This window comes from Prionailurus viverrinus, chromosome B3 (assembly GCF_022837055.1).
Source record: "Prionailurus viverrinus isolate Anna chromosome B3, UM_Priviv_1.0, whole genome shotgun sequence".
Taxonomy (NCBI): Eukaryota; Metazoa; Chordata; class Mammalia; order Carnivora; family Felidae; genus Prionailurus; species Prionailurus viverrinus.
The window spans coordinates 135,126,770-135,146,477 of NC_062566.1; the positions used below are offsets into that span (position 1 = coordinate 135,126,770).

A 19,708-nucleotide genomic window follows, 5' to 3' on the forward strand; every position below is an offset into this window, starting at 1 on the left:
TACTAATGTCTTCCATTTGTAGACGTGTTGAGTAATTTAAAAACTTCACACAGGACTGAACTAGTTAGAAAAGTGATCGAAAACAATAAAAAGAAATTGAATGAACACTTGGGAAGACGGGCCGGTGGCAGAATACGAGCCTTAACTTTCTAGTAACCCTCAACTAGAAAAATGAATAGAAAGTTGGAAAGGCCCGAGGGAAGGGTAGAAAAGCCAACCTGCTTTTGAGGTTTTAGGAGAGCCGTGTACTTCCTCTTCAGACTCCTCCTTTACAGGTGGGTTCACGCCCCCCTAACCTTTTAATAAAAAGTGTGCCAAAAGAACACATTTACTGGAAGTTTGTCATTAAAGTAGACTTTTACCACCGATTTGTAGGATATGACCAGTGATCCATACTATGTGGACAAGGTGTGGATTTTCCCACTGATCAGGTAGAGAGATTACCCCCTGCTCCCCCACCGCAGACACAACACACACTGTGAAACGGGGAGAATAAGTATCGTTGGCCCGAGTGGTGAGACCCGTTTTGTTAAACGCTTTGCTTTAGGAGAGAGTTTCCGTATAATCGATCCCGATGGTGAGGCTTTCAGTGGTAAATGATTCTGAAGAAGCGTACAAAGTTAGAGGTGGCCGTAACAAATCAGCTCACATTTAGACTAAGTGTATCCTTGAAGATTCTCTTCATCCCACTGGCTGCCGTCCCCAGCCCCTTCCCTTAGGGGCGGCCACCACCCTGACATTGTGAACGGTCTTCGGCTTGTTTTGATATGCCCACACCTGGGTAGATTCGCATATATGGTGGTTTTATGGTGGGTTCGTGTGTTTACTGCTTTGACCGTCAGACCACATCTCTCTTTCTCTCTCTCTCTCTTAAAAAATCTTTACACATAAGAAGCGAAAGAAAGGAATCGAGAGCACAGAATCCAGTGTTGAAGATATGGAATGCTCAGATACACAGACAGAAGAGGCCACACAAACCCGTAAGTCGAACGGTCTTGCCTGTTAGCTTTCTCCTTATGTAAACACAGATTTCATTTCCTTCCACTCAATAAGAGGTTCACCTACGGTCGTAACATTTTGGTTGTCTAATAAAATACTGTGCAAGAAGAGCTCGTGTTTGTAGAGTGTGGTCACAGTGTCCTCTGTACATACACCGGATTTTTTGCTGTCCATCGTGATCATGAAGTCGGGGCGGGAGGTGCTCTCATTTTGCATCTAGGGAGCCCACGACACGGAGCATTCAAGTGCCGGAGCCAGAACTCTCTTCCGTTTCCGCACATTGATCTACGGAACGGGGTGAGCGGACTGTCGGGACCGGGCGAGGAGTTCCCGGGCTTACCGCAGCTGCCAAGCCCCACTTGCCTGAGCCGTCCGAGCGCTCCCAGCAAAGTGTGCCAACTCCTCGTTTCTCTGGACAAGCTGGGACACAAGGAGTTAGAGCCTCGGGTCGTCACCTTTCGAAGCTCTTGAAGCAAAAAGCAAAGTCTACGATCATTTCCGAAGTGGCTTGTAGGCTGGTGCCGAAGGCTCCCGCAGTGCGGGCGGTGCCAGCGCTGGGGTTAGGAAGGTGGCGCCTGCAAAGGGCGCAGCGAGGGCGGGCTGCGGTGTGGGCGGCTTCGAAAACGGCGCACCTGTGGGTGGCTCAGGAAAAGGGGCACCTGGTCCAGGTTTCACAAGAGGGGATTTGTTGGACTCGGTGAAGAAATTCAGTGCTGGAGTGGTACCATTTTTTCCTTTTTCCAGACTTCTATCTCTCTGCCTTTCGTTGGTCCTGAAACAACGTTTCTGGATTTCTAATAAAGGCTTTTTTTTTTTCTTTTCTTTTTTGGTAAAAGTTGTGTTAAAGCACAAGTGGCCCATTGAGTCCAGCCAGGGATGTGTCCCACCTTCCCTTTGAGAGTGTCACCTGTGTATGTTCGTGGACGGCAAACACTCGACTTTCAAAGAGAATCCTTTTCGCTCCGATTCTGTTAAGATAGTCTTTATTATGTAGTATTTATTGAGCGAACATCCTTAGGTTTATCTGAATTTACCCCAGAGAATACTGGGAGCATCCAGAGAGGGAGGACAGAACCTCACCCTGGAGGCTAAAGGTTTTGAAGAAGTTCCTCTCTCTTTTCTGCAGCCACTTCCATTTCCTCATTTCCACCCTCCCCACCTCCCTTCTTGTCCGTGTTTTATTAGGAGGTGAGGAGCCCTGAGGAGCCGTGCGTGGAAGCCTGTCTCAGCCAGAGACTAGCAGCAACCATGACAGTGGGGGGGGGGGGGGGGGGTAGATTAAGGAGCATTTATAAAGATAGAACAATATTCTTAAACAAAAATCCCTTAAATTTCAAAACGGGCAATATGAGCTGAGCAAAGGGCCTACGCTGTCACAGTAAGGTTGGTGCCCGTTTAGACCAAAGCGGACTCAGTTGTGCGTGGAGAAGACTCGGGCCCCTCTTGACTGCCTGCGGGTTGTTCGTGACCTGAACGTGGCTTAATGAGATACAGAAGTGATTTTAAATTCGCCTGTACCCGGGAACAATGTTTTTTATACCTAAAATTTTTGATTTAAAGTCCTTAGAAGAGTGTGGACCCCATTGCAAATTTAAGGAGAACAATCCAGATTTTTTTGTTTTGATTTTAAAAAAAAGAGATAAAGAATAATCAGATTCTCCTTTATTCCTATAAACTCTGCGTTGCTTAATGCTTAAGCTTAATGTTTAAATGCTCTTTCTCTTCTCATTGCAATTCATCTTTTCCCCGAAAGTATAGGGCTAGGTAAGGTATTTTACTGTCTAAATACTCACAAATGAGAGAAATACTACCTGAGATGGTAAAATGTTATTGCTTCTGGCAAAAAAAAAACCCAAAAAAACAAAAACAAGCGTTCATGAAAATATATATTTCATCATTTTAAAGTAACTTGAAGAAGGAGGCACATTATTATGTTTGGATTTTGTTTTAAAGAAATATATAATACAATTCGGTGACTTCTGGTGTTTTAGAGCTTTTAAGATTTTGTGTCATAAATGTGTTTCAAGAATGGTTACCTCAAACAGCAGCTTTAGAAATGTCAGTTTCTTCATTAACAATTTTATTTTCAAACACAATTTATAGTTTACAATATGGTAAGAGATTTCTCTCACTGTGCGATCTTTCAGGATGCTGTGCCTGGCAGAGTGGGAGCAACTTTCCTTTAATATCTATTTAGACCGTTTTAAAAACGTGTATAATTTTCTTGATACACCTAAACTCATTTTGACTAGTTGGGGGTCTATTGTGTAAGAACACATTCTGAAAGCTTTCAAAATGTGTATTGTGTGGGTTTTCTCAAAGAAAGAGAGGGGGTGATGGGGTGGTTTTCAAGAAGAACAGAGGCCTCTAATCCTTTTATTTTTATGCAAGGCATAATTTTTACCAATTGAGAAAATTTGGTTATTTGCTGCAAGTAATTTTTCCCCCCACAAAATGATAACCCTTAAAAAGCCATGCATATTCTGGCATTTCAAAACCATGCCAGTATTTCAGAATTGTACTAAAAATTAGTTAATGTAGCCATGATATTTATGGCTGGTGTGCTTTGTCCCTCCCGTTCATGAAAGGACAGTACTCCACAGTCTCTTCTCTTGTTAGTAGTATTTGTGAAGTGCCTCGAGTTTTAGTCCATTCTTGACGAAGCCGAGGCAAGCAGGATTTATGTTTACCTCTCGAGTATCTGTGATATAGTTAAAAAAAGGGGGGGGGGGATATTTTAAGGCAAAGAAGCCCCCCACTTGTTTCTTACTTCTGCATTAGTAAAATCATAGAAGAGTACCCAAACTTGTATTTTTTCATTTTCCACATATTAAATTTTATGCATTAGTCTTACAGCTGGACCTTTTACCAGTGGGAATATATTATGAAAATGGGTATATTTTTAAAAGAGATGAGGAGAGGAAAAATACTGTTTCTGCCACAATCAGAATTGATCGTTAGGGAAAATACTGAATTCATACATGCAGCAAAGACGCCATGTTGCAGAATCCTGATTATATAACAAATTCCAGGTGGTGGTAGTGTTTCTAGTTGCAGTGGAAAATTTTAAATCTACATTGAAGGGAATCAGCAGCAGTGGTATTTAAGAGTCAGGTGACAGATTAGGATGTTAATGAGAATAATACTCCTTGAACATCGTAATAACTATTGTTAAGTGTCCTCTGTAACATGACGATAGATTCCAAAATTTATTGAAAAGTAGATGTACTACAGTACTGGTTATTGACCTTGCCTTTGTGATGTCCCATTATGCCAGCGTCTCCCTGTCACAACAGTCTTCGTTTCTGTGCAAAATTAATCTCAAAATTCTTGAATAGAAAATGAAAAATCTACCGTGGGATAGTTTTTATATACCAGAAGAGTTGAAGAAAAAGCTTACAAGTTTAAGCCAGCCATATAGTCTAAGTATTAACAGTGGCAGGAAAAAAAAAAGATATTCACGTAAATTTGAAGTTTGCTCTAATTGAAGTGTATGGCGATTAAATAAAAACTGGCACTTGGAAAAGTGAAAAAACACTGGTCTTTAAACGGATCTTCCACATAAGTAACTGAACAAAAAAACCTTTAGAAATTGTTTAGTAGAAGACGTGTGGTAAATACCTTGTCCTCGATTCAAAGGGTGTTTTGTACGTTTCAGAAAAGAAGCTATTGATCTGTTGCTGACTGCATTCATTGATTAATTATGGGCGACCCGCCGCCCCTCAGCCGGTGCCGCTGCTCGTTTCCTGGCAGAGGGAGGCGCGAGCCAGTGGGAAGGCACTTGGTTTGCCGGGTACTGGGCAGCCGGGATCAGGTTTAGACGCATCCTTCCCACTGCTGTGCTCTCCTTGGAGCTGGAGTGGGGGTGCTAGGTGGGAACCGAGCCTCCTCGGTGAGGTGGATTCCCGCAAAGAATTCTGCCTCCGGTAAAGAATCACCGATTTATCCCAGCTCAGGACTAGATGGGTAGGAACTGTCATGAGGTACTTAGACCGGTGTCAGGCCTGAGGCTTCTTTAGAAGGCTGCTCAGTTGGGATCGATTTCATTCCTGGTGGAAAAGCCTTCGGGTTTTGGAATGGCCCAGGCCACTCCTGCCCACAGAGTATGTAGGTAGCAGGCTTTACAGGGCAACACATTGTATCGTTTTACTCTGCTTTTCACAATATGCGTTAGTTCATCGTTGCCAAGAAATGAATGCCTGTCTTGTTGCTTATAGCTTACATTAGCAGTTACCGTATTGTAAATTGCACAATAAAAATTTTGGGGAGAAATATTTCAGTGCCCTTGTAGATTGGATATGTTTTACCAGTGGGAGAGTTCTAATGTACTGGAAGATGTCAGCGTATCTTTTCAAGTATTAAAAAATGGACACAATTTCCTAAGATTTTCAGGCTCTTAACCAGTACCTTTGTATATGACTTTCATCTCCACAAATCATCATAGTCAATTAGAGTTTTAAATATGGAAAAGTATATAAAAATGCATGTATTTCTGATGTTTAGGTTTGGTAAGTTAATGATTTGAATTTCTTTGTTTTTTGTCTTCAAGGTTCGAAAGCCAGGAAGAGAGTCCAGAAGTAAATCAAATGCTGTCAGCTGATTTTTCTTTTCTTCCTTTCGTTTGGCTTTCTCCTCTTTTTCTATTTTCAACGTTTCATTTTCATGGGAGTCTTTTAGGGTAGGGCTAACCATGAAGTACCTATGTCTTTGAAAAATATGAACTTTTTTATTAAATACTTTGTACAATTTATTAAAGGCCAATTTATAAAATTTAAGATCTTTAGGTTATACTCTTGGAGCTATCCCAGGCTGTGTGTGTTTGAGGTTCTGGAGTAGAGAGGAGAAAAACTACCATGCTGTGTACTTTTCAAATCATTGTACGTTGCCCAGAGTGTGTAAGTGTGCTTAGACAAAGTCCTTACCTTGAAGGAAGTAACAGCCTTAAAATAAAAGTCTCTTTGCGTGATAACAAATACACCATTTGTCGTGGCCGTAAGATTTGGATTGTATTGATTTTGTTCAGTTCCGCGGGCATTTATTAAGCACCTGCTGTATGAAACAAGAGGACCAAAGAAGGGAAAGGGTTATGAAAGCAAAGTTGGGATAGTAAGTAGGCCTGTGAGAGATAAAACGCAAACATTTGAAAGTTAGATTCCGTGACAACCAAGTCAGCACGCAAGGTGCACGAGAAGAAAACAGGTGACAAATTGGCAGGTTGGGAGCATGATCACATTTATCGCCTGGCTTCTTTTAAGGAAATCCTGTGAAACAAACAGACACACAGACAAAGCAAGCTTATTCATTCACAGGAGACCATCTTTCTTGTAAGTGTCTTTTTTGTGGCAAATAATGTCTGTGCAGTAAACCAAGCGTTGAGAGTTGCGGTGATCAGAAATTTTAAGATTTGGACCTTTTGTAGTTGCCTTGGCAATAAAAGCTTGGGACTTAAACATTTATGAACAATTTCAAAGTTTGCTTTGTTGCAGAACTTGGAATTAGACTGTATTTTCTAAAGAGTGGTACACCTCACCACTTAATGGTGCATCCAGTATTTTTAGATGCTGTATAGACATAACTTTTATTTAAATATTTAAGCATTAAACATTTATTTTACTATGTATTCAGAACGTAAGTATAGCACATTAAACTGGTGATTTCTCTATTGCTTAGGACAAGCCAGCGTAAAGTAGGTATTTTTGTTTTTAAAAAAGTGAGTTGATTTGAAGAAAATACTAAATAAATAATAGTACAGGTGGAATGCAGACAGATCCAAATTGTCAGACAGCCCTGAGCAGCTCTGAACCAGCACTGAGATTTGAAAACTTTGGCTCCCTGATGTGGGTGTTCAGTTGTGGCGAGAAGCGTTTATGACTGTAGTGGTCAGATGTTGAGAAACGCAGAACAGATCTGCAGACTTTCCCTCGCAAGTAATCTTTTAAATACCTCCTGAAGTTTCCGAGCTGTGTGTCTTTGCAGAATAGAGAGCTCGATTTTGGGCAGAGCCTCCTCCTGTTTGCTGTGGAATGTCAGATTTTAGTGCTCATCAGTGTTACGGTCCCAAGTTTGTTTGTAACACCTAAATCAACTCTCAAGTTCTGTTTCAAACACATTGACGCTTAAAATAGGATCAAATGTGTGTGGTGTGTTTTTGTGTATATGCCTTAGCCTTTTTTTTTCTTTTCCAGAACACAAAAACATAGCAAAACCTGTTGGTTAAATATTAAGAAAACAAATATTTCTTCACATATTGTTTTTAGCAAGTGCTGGCATTTTCTCGAATGTTACTCTGTTGGCAGGGCTTCAGGAATTAAAAACTAGTAGCCATAGTAGCCAGTTGGACCCATCGGCCGCATCTCCTTCTTCTGCTTTCTTCTTTCCTGCCTTACTTTGGTTTTTCTTATGCTCCCTTTATTTATTTGGAAGAAAAAAAAAGATTGAATAACCTTGTTGTTCTGAGTTTTACTTTTTTTTTTCTTCCTGCCTCTCTCAATTCTATATTTACCCTTTTTATCTTGTCTCATTTTTCTTTCCTTTCCAACACGTGTTTTGGTGGACTTCACCAGCCTTGGTTCCTTCATAACCCAGCGTCCGTGTTGCGAAAGGTGTTCCCGGCACCGCGTGGTCCTGCCTTTTCTGCCATTTTCCTAGGTTGTTAGTGAGCCGAGAGTTCGACACCTGTGCCAAGCTCTTGTCCCTCACACAGTGGAGGTAGTGTGTGTGCTACATGTTCTAGAAAGCAACAGATAAATCTTCGATAACCAACTAAGCCCTGAAGTAAAATAGCTTCTAGGTCTTCTTCAGTAGTGATCTCTTTTTTTTTTTTTTTTTTTTAATGTTTATTTATTTTTAAGACAGAGACAGAGCATGAACGGGGAAAGGTCAGAGAGAGAGGGAGACACAGAATCAGAAGCAGGCTCCAGGCTCTGAGCTGTCAGCACAGAGCCCGATGCGGGGCTCGAGCTCACGGACCGTGAGATCATGACCTGAGCCAAAGTCGGACGCTTAACCGACGGAGCCACCCAGGTGCCCCAGTAGTGATCTCTTAAGACAAATAAAATGCTAATAGGCCAGAGCTATAAAATCCCAACTATTTTTTTGAATTACTAAATTAAATGTGCATATAAAGGCCTGTGTTGCGAAGCAATAAATCAGTGGTAGAAATATAAATAAATTATGTTTTTTATGTGTGTGTGTGTTTATATGTAGTTGAGCGGTATGTGCTTGATTATCCCTTAAAATTCTGTTTTGTTGGCGCTATTCTTGTGATTATGAAAATTTATTAATGATACCTGGTCACTGTAGAAAATTTAGAACACACGGACAAATACTAACCATACACGACAAACCAGCCATACGACTCCCACCCACAGGCAACCACTGTGAATGTCTGGACACATTTTCTTCCAGTCTTTTCTATGCATTTTTATCTTCAAGTAAGTATTGTGCTTCATATAAAACTTCACATATTGCTTTTTAAAGCTCGAATTAAATACTTGCCATGTCATTTCAGATACTTCATGAATATAGTTTTTATGTTTCTATAATATTTTTTCTTGTGGATTTATGACACTTTCCTGATCATTTCCCTAATATTGGACATTTAAGTTGTTTTTAGTATTGAGATATTACTAATTTTTATATTTTGATGAGGTGGATTTTTTAAATTGCTGGTGAGCCTGAGAAATTTTGCTTTTGTAAACTGATCACTCCGTTTTCTCCCTGGTGTATTTGTTTGTACTGTTTGTATAGCGACAATCTTAAACCCTTCATTATATTTGTTGCTGACTTTTTCCCGTTTGTTTTTGTTGGGTGGCATTTTTTATTTTTATGAAATTTAACATTTATGGCTTTACTCTTTTGATCCTTTTCATTGTAATTTCTGCCACTGTTTTAAAATATTTCCCATCCTGAATCAGAAATACTTATCATGGATTTTTCTAGGCTTTTTGTTTTAATGCTTCTATATTTTTCAACCTATTGGCATTAATTTTGGTGTTTGTCTGCCAGGAGCTAAGGATCACAATGTAATTTCTTTCCAAATAGCTAACCAGTAGCTTCAGCACCTTCGTCAGATAAACTCTCTTCCCCAGCCTCTCATGCCCTGGTTCGTGATGCCTGTTTTATTATATATTACGTTATTACACCAGGGTCTGTTTCTGGACTGTTGGATTTCATTGATCTGTCCGTCTGTCCTTAGGCCGGCACCACACTGATTTAATTAATGCAGTTTTACTTCTTAATTGTTATTTGTTGCCCAAACCACATCAACCGAAATCAGAGTGAAGGAAAAAATTCACACTACAAACATCAAACTCTTGTTCTTTGACTACATTATTTTTTAAGTGCTGTTATCATGCCTACATAATTTTTCATAATTATAACGGTGGCACAGCTAAAGTTTTGTGGGTTTTGGTTTCTTTTGAAGTCCCACAGGTGTTGTGTTCCTCATTTGTTAGGCTCCAATGGTATAAGGAAGACCAGGCACGCTGAAGAATCGGTCCTGGAAAAGGGTCTTTGGATGAATACCGCCTCACACACCGTATCGGTGATTCTGTGCAGGATACCGCTGACCAGGCGGTTTAGGCAACTCTGTTCCTTGGGTGTTATTTTGCAAATAAAATGCATACCATTTCCACTGTACTAATAAGCAGGTGTTATTCATAGAGTGGTGAGTGTTCTTGTGTTAACGGCAGTAGGGTTTTGCGATTTGTGAGTCGTATTCCTGAGTTTTTGTAGTTTTGGCTCAAGTTAACCTGTAGAATTTCTGCACTGAGCAAATTACGGTCTTATTTGCAAGCCACCATAAATGATCTTTGAAAAACTCTTGACCTCTTTTTCACTTAAAGTGCAGTACTCATTAGAAATCTGAAGTATCAAAAGAATGAATGGAGATGATTTATAGGATAACTTTTATGCCTGGTCTGCGGAGGCGGGAAGGAGTCCTAAATGCGAGTCCAGAGTTTGGAGGGGGAAGAGAGGGGTCGGTAGTCTGAACCTGTTCTTGCTTTTCTCTAGGTTGTCTTTTCTGCTTCTGATATCTTTCCGAAGCGAGTGAAAAGTGATCACAGTTATGCAAACAAAAACCTGGTAACAGCGAGGCCACTGTTTGTTTAAAAACTGAAAAAAAACCTGCCGCATCCAGTGTTCTTTCTGACCTTGACACAAAAATCTTAGTATAGAAATTCGTGCTGATCCTTTTTGGTATACTTCTCAGATGGGAGTGATGCCCCTACACGCTTTCCCAAACTTTCTTCCTAAGGGTCCAGTATGTGTTAGTACTTAAATGTCAGAGTAAAGCAGCTGACGCATCTGCCATCTGAACACTGGAAAGTTCCAGGGCGGTACATCACAGGGAAAGTTTCTGTTGGGGTTGCCTGGTGAAGAGAGAAGGGAGTAACAGTTCTTGAACTTTTCTAGATAGAGAAATGTGCTTCAAGATCCTTAAGAAGACCTCACCCTCATCCCCGAAGTGGGGGGAAAAAAGCTGTGTTCTTTTGTCTTCATTTATTTCATGAACTCTTCCAGAACATTCTGGTGCTAATGCTTGAGTCCATTGGACTGGAGAAGTATTGTGCATATCCTGATGTAACACTGTAGTTGCAAAGGTATGTGGTCTGGTCCCTGTGCAGTAGCCACCCACCCACCCACCCCAGCCCTTCAGGTTTCTAGCCCGGAAATCCTTGGCGGAGATTTCAAAGCTTACGGCAAAGATCTGTAATTTGCCCTACCCTTTGTAATTTAAGGAAGGATCATTTAGGGATTTCTTAAGATGCACGTGTAGTCGCAGTGATTTGCGTTTTCCGTTTTTTCAGATTCCTAACCAGGTTTCGGAAAGAAGTCATCTGTATATTCCAGGTGCCGTAGCCCCCAGTCGGTCTTTGCTAGGCCATGCAAAGTGTTCGGAAAGCAAAGGTGGCTGAAATTACAGGAAAATGGTTTCCAAGGCCCTGCCTGTTCCTGTAGAGGTCAGAGAAACCACAGCCTGCCAAAACACAATTCCAGGTCAAGAATCCAAAACACCTGCTGTTCCCAATGAACTGTATGATGCACGTAGAAAACGTCTGGAAGCGAGGGTCGAGCTAAGTGAACAGCCGTGATAATACCTGGTTGGTCTTTTAGCAGCAGAATTGGGGGGAAATATGAAACTTCTAAAAACGGTGGTTTATTTTTTTTTAATTTTTTTTTTATTTTGGTGTTATTGTTGATATCCCTGTTTGAATGTAAAGTCCCTAACAAAAGAAGCAGGCTGCCTTTAGACTGCATTTACTGCTCTTGATGACTCCAGTTGTGTGTAAATATTAGAAAACAGCAGGGTCCTACATTCCAAGAATCACTTGAGCAGTGCCACGAAGACAAGTGTCCTTACTGGTATTGTAGTCATACTCCCAAGCTCTCCCGCTGTTTCTAATCTGTGCGCACAGCCGTGAAAAAACTGGACTGACATTTACAGGCACAGCAGGGAGACACTTGACTAGGGAATGTTAAAGACTCCAGTACCTCCGATTCAAAGTGGCCACCACACATGATAAATCTTCACAGGAGAGCCAGTCTGCACTTCAACCGATGTCATAATGAGGGTATCTGTAATGAAGCAAAGAAGTAGAACGTTTTTTTCCCCTCAGCTCAACTTTTTAGCGGTCAGATATTTATTGTTGTCTTTTTCAGACCTACGTCTGCATCTCCTTCTGTGTAGGTGAAGGATCTTTTCCTTTTCGAGCCGTGCTTTTTGGGAGGGCCTCTTTCCCTCTCCGTCCCCTGGCCTCCGTGCCTGCTCGGTGTAGACAGGAGCGTTCCTCGGCGCAATAGCACTTGCCCATCAACTGTGAATAAAAATAAAATTTCCCGGGATCTGCTGTAACGGGGCCGTAAAAGAGGGTCAGTTGCTTTCTGACTCGAGTTTGACAGACTTTACTCCGTGTTCTGTCCCAGTGAGCTGCCAGATTTGTGTGCCATAATACCAGTAATGCAATTAGGTTTGCTGCACATTGTCTGGTTGACTTCTCAGTTAAGAGTTTCTTTCCCTATGGGAATAAGACTAGACAGACTGTCATTTGCTATTACTAATTCTGCTTAGCATTATCACTGGAGCTTTTTTTGTAATTAGCTATCTTAGTTGGCTCTTAAATTTTAATAGCCAATTGAAGCTACGTTTTAGCCAAGTTCCATATCTAAATTGCATTCAGTCCATTAACAAAGTTGGTTAAAAGGCTATTAGAACAGAAGCCAATGTATGGCGGTTCGCACTCCCGTCTTTGTGGCCCCGGCAGCGCCAGCCTCCCCCGAGTTCTCCAAAGGAACTCACTCTCCTTGAGCGAAGTTACACGCAAGCTGGACCGAACTTCCAGGTGACGAGAAATGAACGCTGACAAGATTTTTGTTACATTAACGTATTCAGAGATGTCACCGCTTACACCCGGTTCCCTTTCCTGAGGGTTCTTCTGGGGTTGGGATTTATTTGGTTGGTAGCGGCAGAGAGGGGGGAAGAAAGGGGCATCTAGTATATTCCAACTTAAAACTGACGGTTTTTGAAAGCGAATAATTGAAGTGATGTTTTTCTCCATTTCAGCTGATCAAAATTATTAGCAAAACCATCTGAGGCACCTTCTGGTAGAATTGTAGTCTTGCTGGGTTTAGTTTGTAAAACATTCTGCCAGGCATTAAAAAAAAAAAAAAAAGAAAAAATGTAGCCGAGCCAGCACATAGGCTCCCGGCGCCGGTGCCTAATTGACAGTCCCCATTGTTATTATTTTTAAGTTCGGAAGACCAGTTCTAACACTAACACCCCCGCCCTTTGCAAATTAGTTTACCACGATTTTCGTTTCTCCATTGATTCTTCCTCCTTCCAGATTGGGGCAGTGGGTCTATTTTCCATGTTCAAAGATACTTAATTTCAGAAATCTGTATAATTTGTGAAGCAGGCTGTCAAAAGGAATTGGACTGGTACAGGGCGTGTTCAGTTGACATTTCATCTCTGAATCCCGAAGATGTGGGGAGAAACCAGCAGGCCCATGAGTCTGTCACCTTGACTCAGCCAAGTGCGGAGGAAGCGCTTCCCCGCCCCCACACCGCCCGTGCGGCCACTGTCCTGTTTTGAAATGAACAGGTCGTTTTTCTGCTTCAAAAGCATTTATTAAAAAAAAAACAAACCCCAAAGAGTGGCTCTGTTTCCCTATTCAGAAGATGTTGGGAATTGTGGTTTAACCTTAGAACTTTAAAGCGGTGAGTGGGTTGGAATACTTGCCATTTCCCCGCATCTGGCCACTCTCACTGGCTTTCTCCGACACCCTCAGAACTGCTGTCAACCTTCAGCTCTGATGGTGCTGTCGTCCCTGCCGAAGGCCACCTGGCAGACTGATTCTAGTGAAGCCCAGCCGCTCCTTAGACTTGCGTTGCCGTGTGAAATGTGTCTGGTAGCCCACGCTCGCTTAAGGCCTTTTGTCCTGATTTGCTTTTTCAGCCTTTGGCTCTGTGGCTGAGGCACCATCAGTGAAAGTGCCCTCGTTGACAAAGAGGTGAAAAGCTTCACTCGTCTTAGCAAAGGACCAGAAATGCTGGGAGGCCCTCTCTGGTGATTTTGTTCTCTCCCAGAAACTGATGGAAGAGGGCAAGAGAGGCCATTTTATCCAGTGTTCAATTATAGGAAGTTAGCATACTGTTAAAAATGTACATGGAACTCATTGGCCTTTAATAAAAATGGAACTGGCTTTGAAGATGAGGTCACCAACTCTCCAAAAGGTCAGAGTCTGCTGGCCTCTTCCATAGAAGACTGAAGGCAGGGCCAGCTCTCCCGTGGCTTTTCAGGGAGCCCTCTCGCTATTGATGGGTGAACTCTGTGGGCTTTAAGTGAATGTCTGGAGTGTATGTTAGACCTCACCCGCCCGAACATCATTTTAAGCTAATTGTTAGCAGATACTCACTTTTTGAACAGGTAATGCACGTATGTGGCACATGATACAGAAACCAAAAGGGATAAAGTAAAAAGGTGAAGTCTTAAATTGACCATCACGGGCCTCCAGGGGATCTAGATAGAAAATAATCCCGTTTGGGGCCCCTCTGGCTCTCGGTTGGTTAAGCATCTGACTTCCGCTCAGGTGGTGATCGTCTGTGAGTTCGAGCCCCACATCGGGCTCTGTGCTGACAGCTCGGAGCCTGGAGCCTGCTTCGGATTCTGTGTCTCCCTCTCTCTCTGCCCCTCCCCTGTTCACCCTCTGTCTCTCAAAAATGAACATTAAAAAAATTTTTAAAGAAAAGAATTCTGTTTTATTTGTTGCATTAAAAGCTGTGAAGCTGTGAAAGAGGGTTGTCTGGGTGGCTCTGTTAAGTGTCTGACTCTTGATTTCGGCTCAGGTCACGATGTCACAGTCGTGAGAGCCAGCCCTGCTTTGGTCTCCACAGTGGAGCCTGCTTGAGATTCTCTCTCCCTCTCTGCTGCTCCCCCACTCGTGCACGTGCACGTGCACATCTGCTCTCTCAAATTAAAAAAAATTAACAATCTATAACAGAAAAATTAAGACCCTTTCTTTCCCCCCGGTGCCAGTTTCCCTTCCCCAGAAGTAATAGCTGTTATGGGTTTGGATAGCTTTCCAAAGCCACAGTCTGCATATCTGTGTGTGTTTGGTGGGGAGGGGGCGTCGAGAGAGGTGAGGTTGGGGAGCTGGAAAGTTCTTGCATTTTCTGCGTTGCAGTTCATTGGATAAAGCCTCTAGTCAAAGTATGGGGCCAAATGCCAGATTCGAAAAAAATTTTTTTTTTATTTGTTTTGAGAGCGCCAGCTTGAGGCCGGGAGGGGCAGAGAGAGGGAGAGAAAATCCCAAGAATCGTGCTTGTAGCGTCGGCCGTGATGTGGAGTTCAAACTCACAAACCATGAGATCATGACCTGAGAAATGCAGAGTCAGACAAACATAACCCGCTCAGCCACCCAGGCGCCCGCAATGCCAGATTTTAACGTAACTGCTCGTGATGTGAGGGGCTCTCTCGTCTCATTCAGTCTCAGTTTTACATGGTCACTTTTGAAGATCTCTCAATGATCCATCAACAGAAGTGACCGGCTTCGCTTGTTCACGCTGGAGACCTGTAGCTCTGGCTCTGGAGCCCGGCATGGTCCTCGGGCACAGGTCTGCACAGCCCCATCTGTACACACGATGGCCTTCCTGGTCCCCTTCTCCCCCACCCTGGGGCTTCCTCTCTGCATCTCCTGTGTGGGGTCACCCCTTTCCTGGTCCAGTGTAATCCTCTTGCTTGCTGGTGGAGTACATCCTCCATTAGTTGCTTGAGAAAGAAGATGTGTGGGAGGTAATTGTTTTGAAATAAACGTCTTTGTTCTACCCTTCCTCTCGCATAGTTTGACTCCTACAGAATTACAGCCTGGAAATAACTTTCTTTCGATACGTTGAAGGCATCACTCTGATGACTTCTAGGTTCCGAGATTGCCGTTGAGCACACTTGACTGCCCTCTGTTTCTGGAACTTCTGTTATTCAGATGTTGGGACTCACGGGCTGATCTCAGTCCTTTTTCCTTCTCCCGTGCCGGCCCCCCCCCCCCCCCCCACCTACTTTGTCTGTTTTGTCTTTTCTCCCCTCTACTTCCTGGGAGATTTCTTCAATATCTTCTTCTAGGCTTCTGGTTTTTAAATTTTTCTGCTATCATGTTTTTAATTTCCAGGAGCTCTTTGTTCTCCTCATGTCTTTTATTTGAAGTGTCATCCTGGTCTTAGTTCGTGGATGTGGCATCTTCTGTGTCTGAGGATTTTAATTAAAATATTTGGAAGCTTTCTTGTCCCTACATAGTCTCTCTTTCTCCAAGTTACATTCCCACTCCTGTCTGTTTGTTTTGGTCTTTGTCTTTCATTTGAGATGTTTTCCCTAAATGTCTGGTGTGTCTTGGTTAGCTGTTCATACATAAGCCACTAAAAGGTGATTGGGAGTTCTGAGTCTGTGTGATGGGGAGAGGTTTGGAGCGGCCATTGCCATTTTTTGGCTTCCCTGTAGCATGGGCCGTTTTTAAAAGAATCCCATCTCTTAACCTGGGATCTTCAGAAAGCCGAGCCGGAGATAAAGGCTTGCGTGCAGGTGGTTTATTTGTAAATGTCCTGGGGAGAGGAGTGGGAAAGGAGGGAGCACATTTACAGGGATGCATCATCAAGTTGGCTGCGAACTAAGGGCGACTGGCACCTAAATTTTGCAGGACCTTCTGAATAACCAGTGAAATGCATCTCACAGCCTTTCCTTGGGTCCTCACTGTCCCACAATTCTGAGTTGCATATGTGGAATGCCCACTGTTCCTGGCAGACATTCCACGCAAATCCCAGAGATGGAAATAAGGGGCTGTCAGGTTACGCTCGGAGCTGGTGGAAGCCTGTGCAGAGTCTGTCACTGCAGCTTGGGCTGGAACGAGTGGGTTTGAAGTGATGCCCAAGAGGTAACCCCACAGGCTGCTGTGTCATTATTTTAGTCTTTCCTCTCGGACTGGTCAGTTTCCCTAGAGAAGATGCGTCCTGTCCCTTGCCCGGAGGGTTGAATTGTGAAGAGAGCCCAATTGTCCTGTCTCAGGCTGCTGTCACAAAAACCCAGTAGACTTGAGTGGCCTATGAACAATAGAAATTTACTTCTCATAGTTCTGGAGGCTGGAAGTCCAAGATCAGAGTGCTAGCGCAGTCAGGTTCTGTTGAGGACCCTCTTCTGGGTTGTCGACTGCTGGCTTCTTGTATACTCACATAGTGGAGAGCAGGGTGGGGGTGGGGTGGTTAATAAGCTCTCTCCTGACTCTTCCACTAATCCAGTTCATGAGGGCCCACCCTTGACTTCATTTAGCCCTGATTTCCTCCCACGAGCCCCACCTCCTAGCACCATCACGTTGGGTGTTGTGCGATGCATTTCACTGGGTTTAGAAGGTCCTGCAACATTTGTATACCAGGTAGGGTTCAACACGAATATGGGGGGACACAAATACTCCGTCCTTAACACCTTTCTGATGTATTGATTTTTGCCTTGTATGGATTGTGCTGTTGGTGTTAAGCCTAAGAACTAGGCCCTAGATTGAAAAGATGGTCTATTTTTCCTAAGAGTTTTATGGTTTCGTGTTTTGTGTGTTCATCTGTCATCCATTTTGTTAATTTTTGTATAAGGCCTGACTTTTACACTTGATCTTAGCCAAACAGCTAAGCGATGATAAGGCCTGACTTTTAAGTCAAGGTTCAATTTTTTTTTCCTTTTCTTTTTTTTTTCCCTAGAGACGTCCAGTTGTTCCAGGACAAGTTTGTAAAATGGCTACCTTTTTTCCATTGAGTTGCTTTTGCACTTTTGTCAAAGATTAGTTGGACGTATTTATAGGTGCGTCCGTTTCTGGATCTTCTGTTCAGTTGATCTGTACGTCCATCCTTTTGCAGAAGCATGCTGTTGATTTCTTGCAGCTGTATATAAGCCTTCATGTTAGAGTGATTCTTCCCACCTTGGCCTTTAAAAAGTTTTATAATTTTGAGAAAGAGAGCGAGTCGGGGAGGGCAGAGAGAGAGAGAGAGAGAATCCCAAGGAGGCTCTGTGCTGTCAGCATATAGCCCAATGCGGGGCTTGAGCCCACACACTGAGATCGTGACCTGAGCAGAAACCAAGAGTCAGACGCTTAACCAGCTGAGCCACCCAGGCTCTCCATGTCCTTCTTTTTTTGAAGACTGTTTTAGTTATAGAACTTTTGCCTTTCTATATAAATTCTAGAATAAACTCATTTCTATCCTCAAAAATAACTTGGTGGAATTTTGATAGAAATCACAGTAAAACTACAGATCAACTTGGGAGAATTGCCATCTTTGACATATCCAGTCTTCTGATCTATGAACATAGTATGTCTCTCCGTTTACTTAGGTCTCCTTTGATTTTTTTCATCAGTATTTTGTAAGCTCCAGAATGCAGATCCTCTGCTTATTTTGTTAAGTGTATAACTATTTTTCCTTCTTGAAGCAATTGTAAATGGTGGTGTGTTTTTAATTTTGGTTTCCACGTGTTCATGGTTAGTATAAAAAAAATGCAATTAAATGTATGTGTTGATCTTGAATCTTGGGGCATTGATGAACTCCCTATCAATTTTAACACTCAAGTACTGAGTTCCTGTTATGATAGAAATCCTCATTCTTTTCTCTCTTCCATCCTCTCAATACAACTACATATTTTTACACAAATTGGTATTCAGTGTTTACATTATTTTGACCAGGTAGGTGTTGTTTATTTCAATATACTGTGGTACTTCCTTTTCTTGTAAAACTTTGTTTCTCCTGGAATTAAAAGGGACCTCACTGATTTTGTTTTATTATTTTAAGACTTTTCTACATAGTTCTGATTCTTTATAGTTATTCCATCAGATCCATTATAATACCTATCACTAGCTTTTTTCTTTTCTATGCTTAGTCATATCAGAAAATCTATCAATTTTCCTTTTTTAAATTGGAGACTCCCTATTGAATGTCGGTGAGTCCTGGGCTCCCAGAGCTCCCCTCACCATACCACTGGGTCCTCTTTACCACTTTGCTGTATTTTGTCTCCTGTTCTTATTTCTGTAGCTGCTTTTCTTGATTTTTTCTCTTGCTTCCCACTAATATATCCTCCAGAAGCTTTCTTAAAAACATACATGGGAGGCTATTAACTTTTTAATCCTTGCATTTCTGAAAATGTCATCTTTTTTTTTTTAAGCTTATTTATTTTGAGAGAGAGAGAGCAATCATGGGAGGGGGCAGAGAGAGAGAATCCCAAGCAGGCACCACAGTGCAAGCATGGAGCCCTACATGAGTCTTGAACCCACAAGCTGTGAGGTCATGACCTGAGCTGAAATCAAGAGTCAGATGCTTAACTGACTGAGCCATCCAGGTGCCCCTGAAAATGTCTACCTTCCCATCTGATAGATAGTTTGGTTAGGTATAGAAACCTAGGTTGAAAATTCTTTACCTTCAGATTTTTGTAGTGTTGCACCACAGTCTTCTAGCATTTAGTGTTGATGAGGGGAAGTCTCATGCATTCTGATTACCTTGGCTCTCTGAAGCTCTTAGGATCTTCTCTTTGTCCTTAACCTTGGCGAGGCTTCTTGTCACTTGTACTGGGAACTCAATTATTTGTCAAATACTGAACACTTCCTTAGTCCCAGGCACTGTCCTAAACCCTGGAGATTCTGTAGTGAATAAGATGGACAAGATTTTCACCTTTCTGGAGCTTATAATCCAGTGGGGGGGGGGGGGGGGAGATAAGAAATAGGAAAATAACCCAATAATTTCGGATAATGACAAATACAATGAAGAATACACAACAGAAAAATGACTTTGGAGGATGTCTGGCCCAGGGAAGAATCTCTGTGAAGAGGCAGTGTTGGAGCTGAGGCCTGGAGGGCAAGGAGGAACCCACGAGGGGAAGAGATTTCCAGGTGGAGGCGTAAACAAGCGTAGAGGTCCTGTGCTCAGCAGGTTTGAGGAGCAGGGAGTGGAGTGTGGCTGGAGAAAGGTGGACAGAGGAAGCGGGGGTGGCGGGGGCGGGGGGCAGTGAAGTCCTAGAATTCCGCAGAAGCCTTATTTCGCCTTCAGGGCTGGGGAAGGGAGGTAGGGTTCCATCCTGTTTGCAGTGAGAAGCCCTAGGAAAGTTACAAGCAGAGAAGTAACAGGCTCCACTTTTCCCTGTTTAAGACCACCCCAGCTGCTCTGGGAGGACGGGCCAGAGAGGAACAAGCATGGAAGC

The 19,708-nt window shown here is 42.7% G+C and overlaps 1 protein-coding gene across 4 annotated transcripts in view; it reads left to right on the forward strand.

Annotated features, from left to right (window-relative positions):
- Window positions 1-5,995, forward strand: part of VRK1 (VRK serine/threonine kinase 1) — a 76,951-nt gene extending 70,956 nt beyond the window's left edge. For 3 of the 4 annotated variants that reach the window (XM_047863709.1, XM_047863707.1, XM_047863710.1), the window contains exons 12-13: window positions 893-980; window positions 5,549-5,995. In XM_047863709.1, the coding sequence (XP_047719665.1) occupies window positions 893-980; window positions 5,549-5,580 (120 nt within the window). In that variant the 3' untranslated portion in view covers window positions 5,581-5,995. The remainder of the gene's footprint in view (window positions 1-892; window positions 981-5,548) is intronic. The other variant, XM_047863708.1, reaches the window with a different exon arrangement.
- Window positions 5,996-19,708: the final 13,713 nt, after the last annotated feature.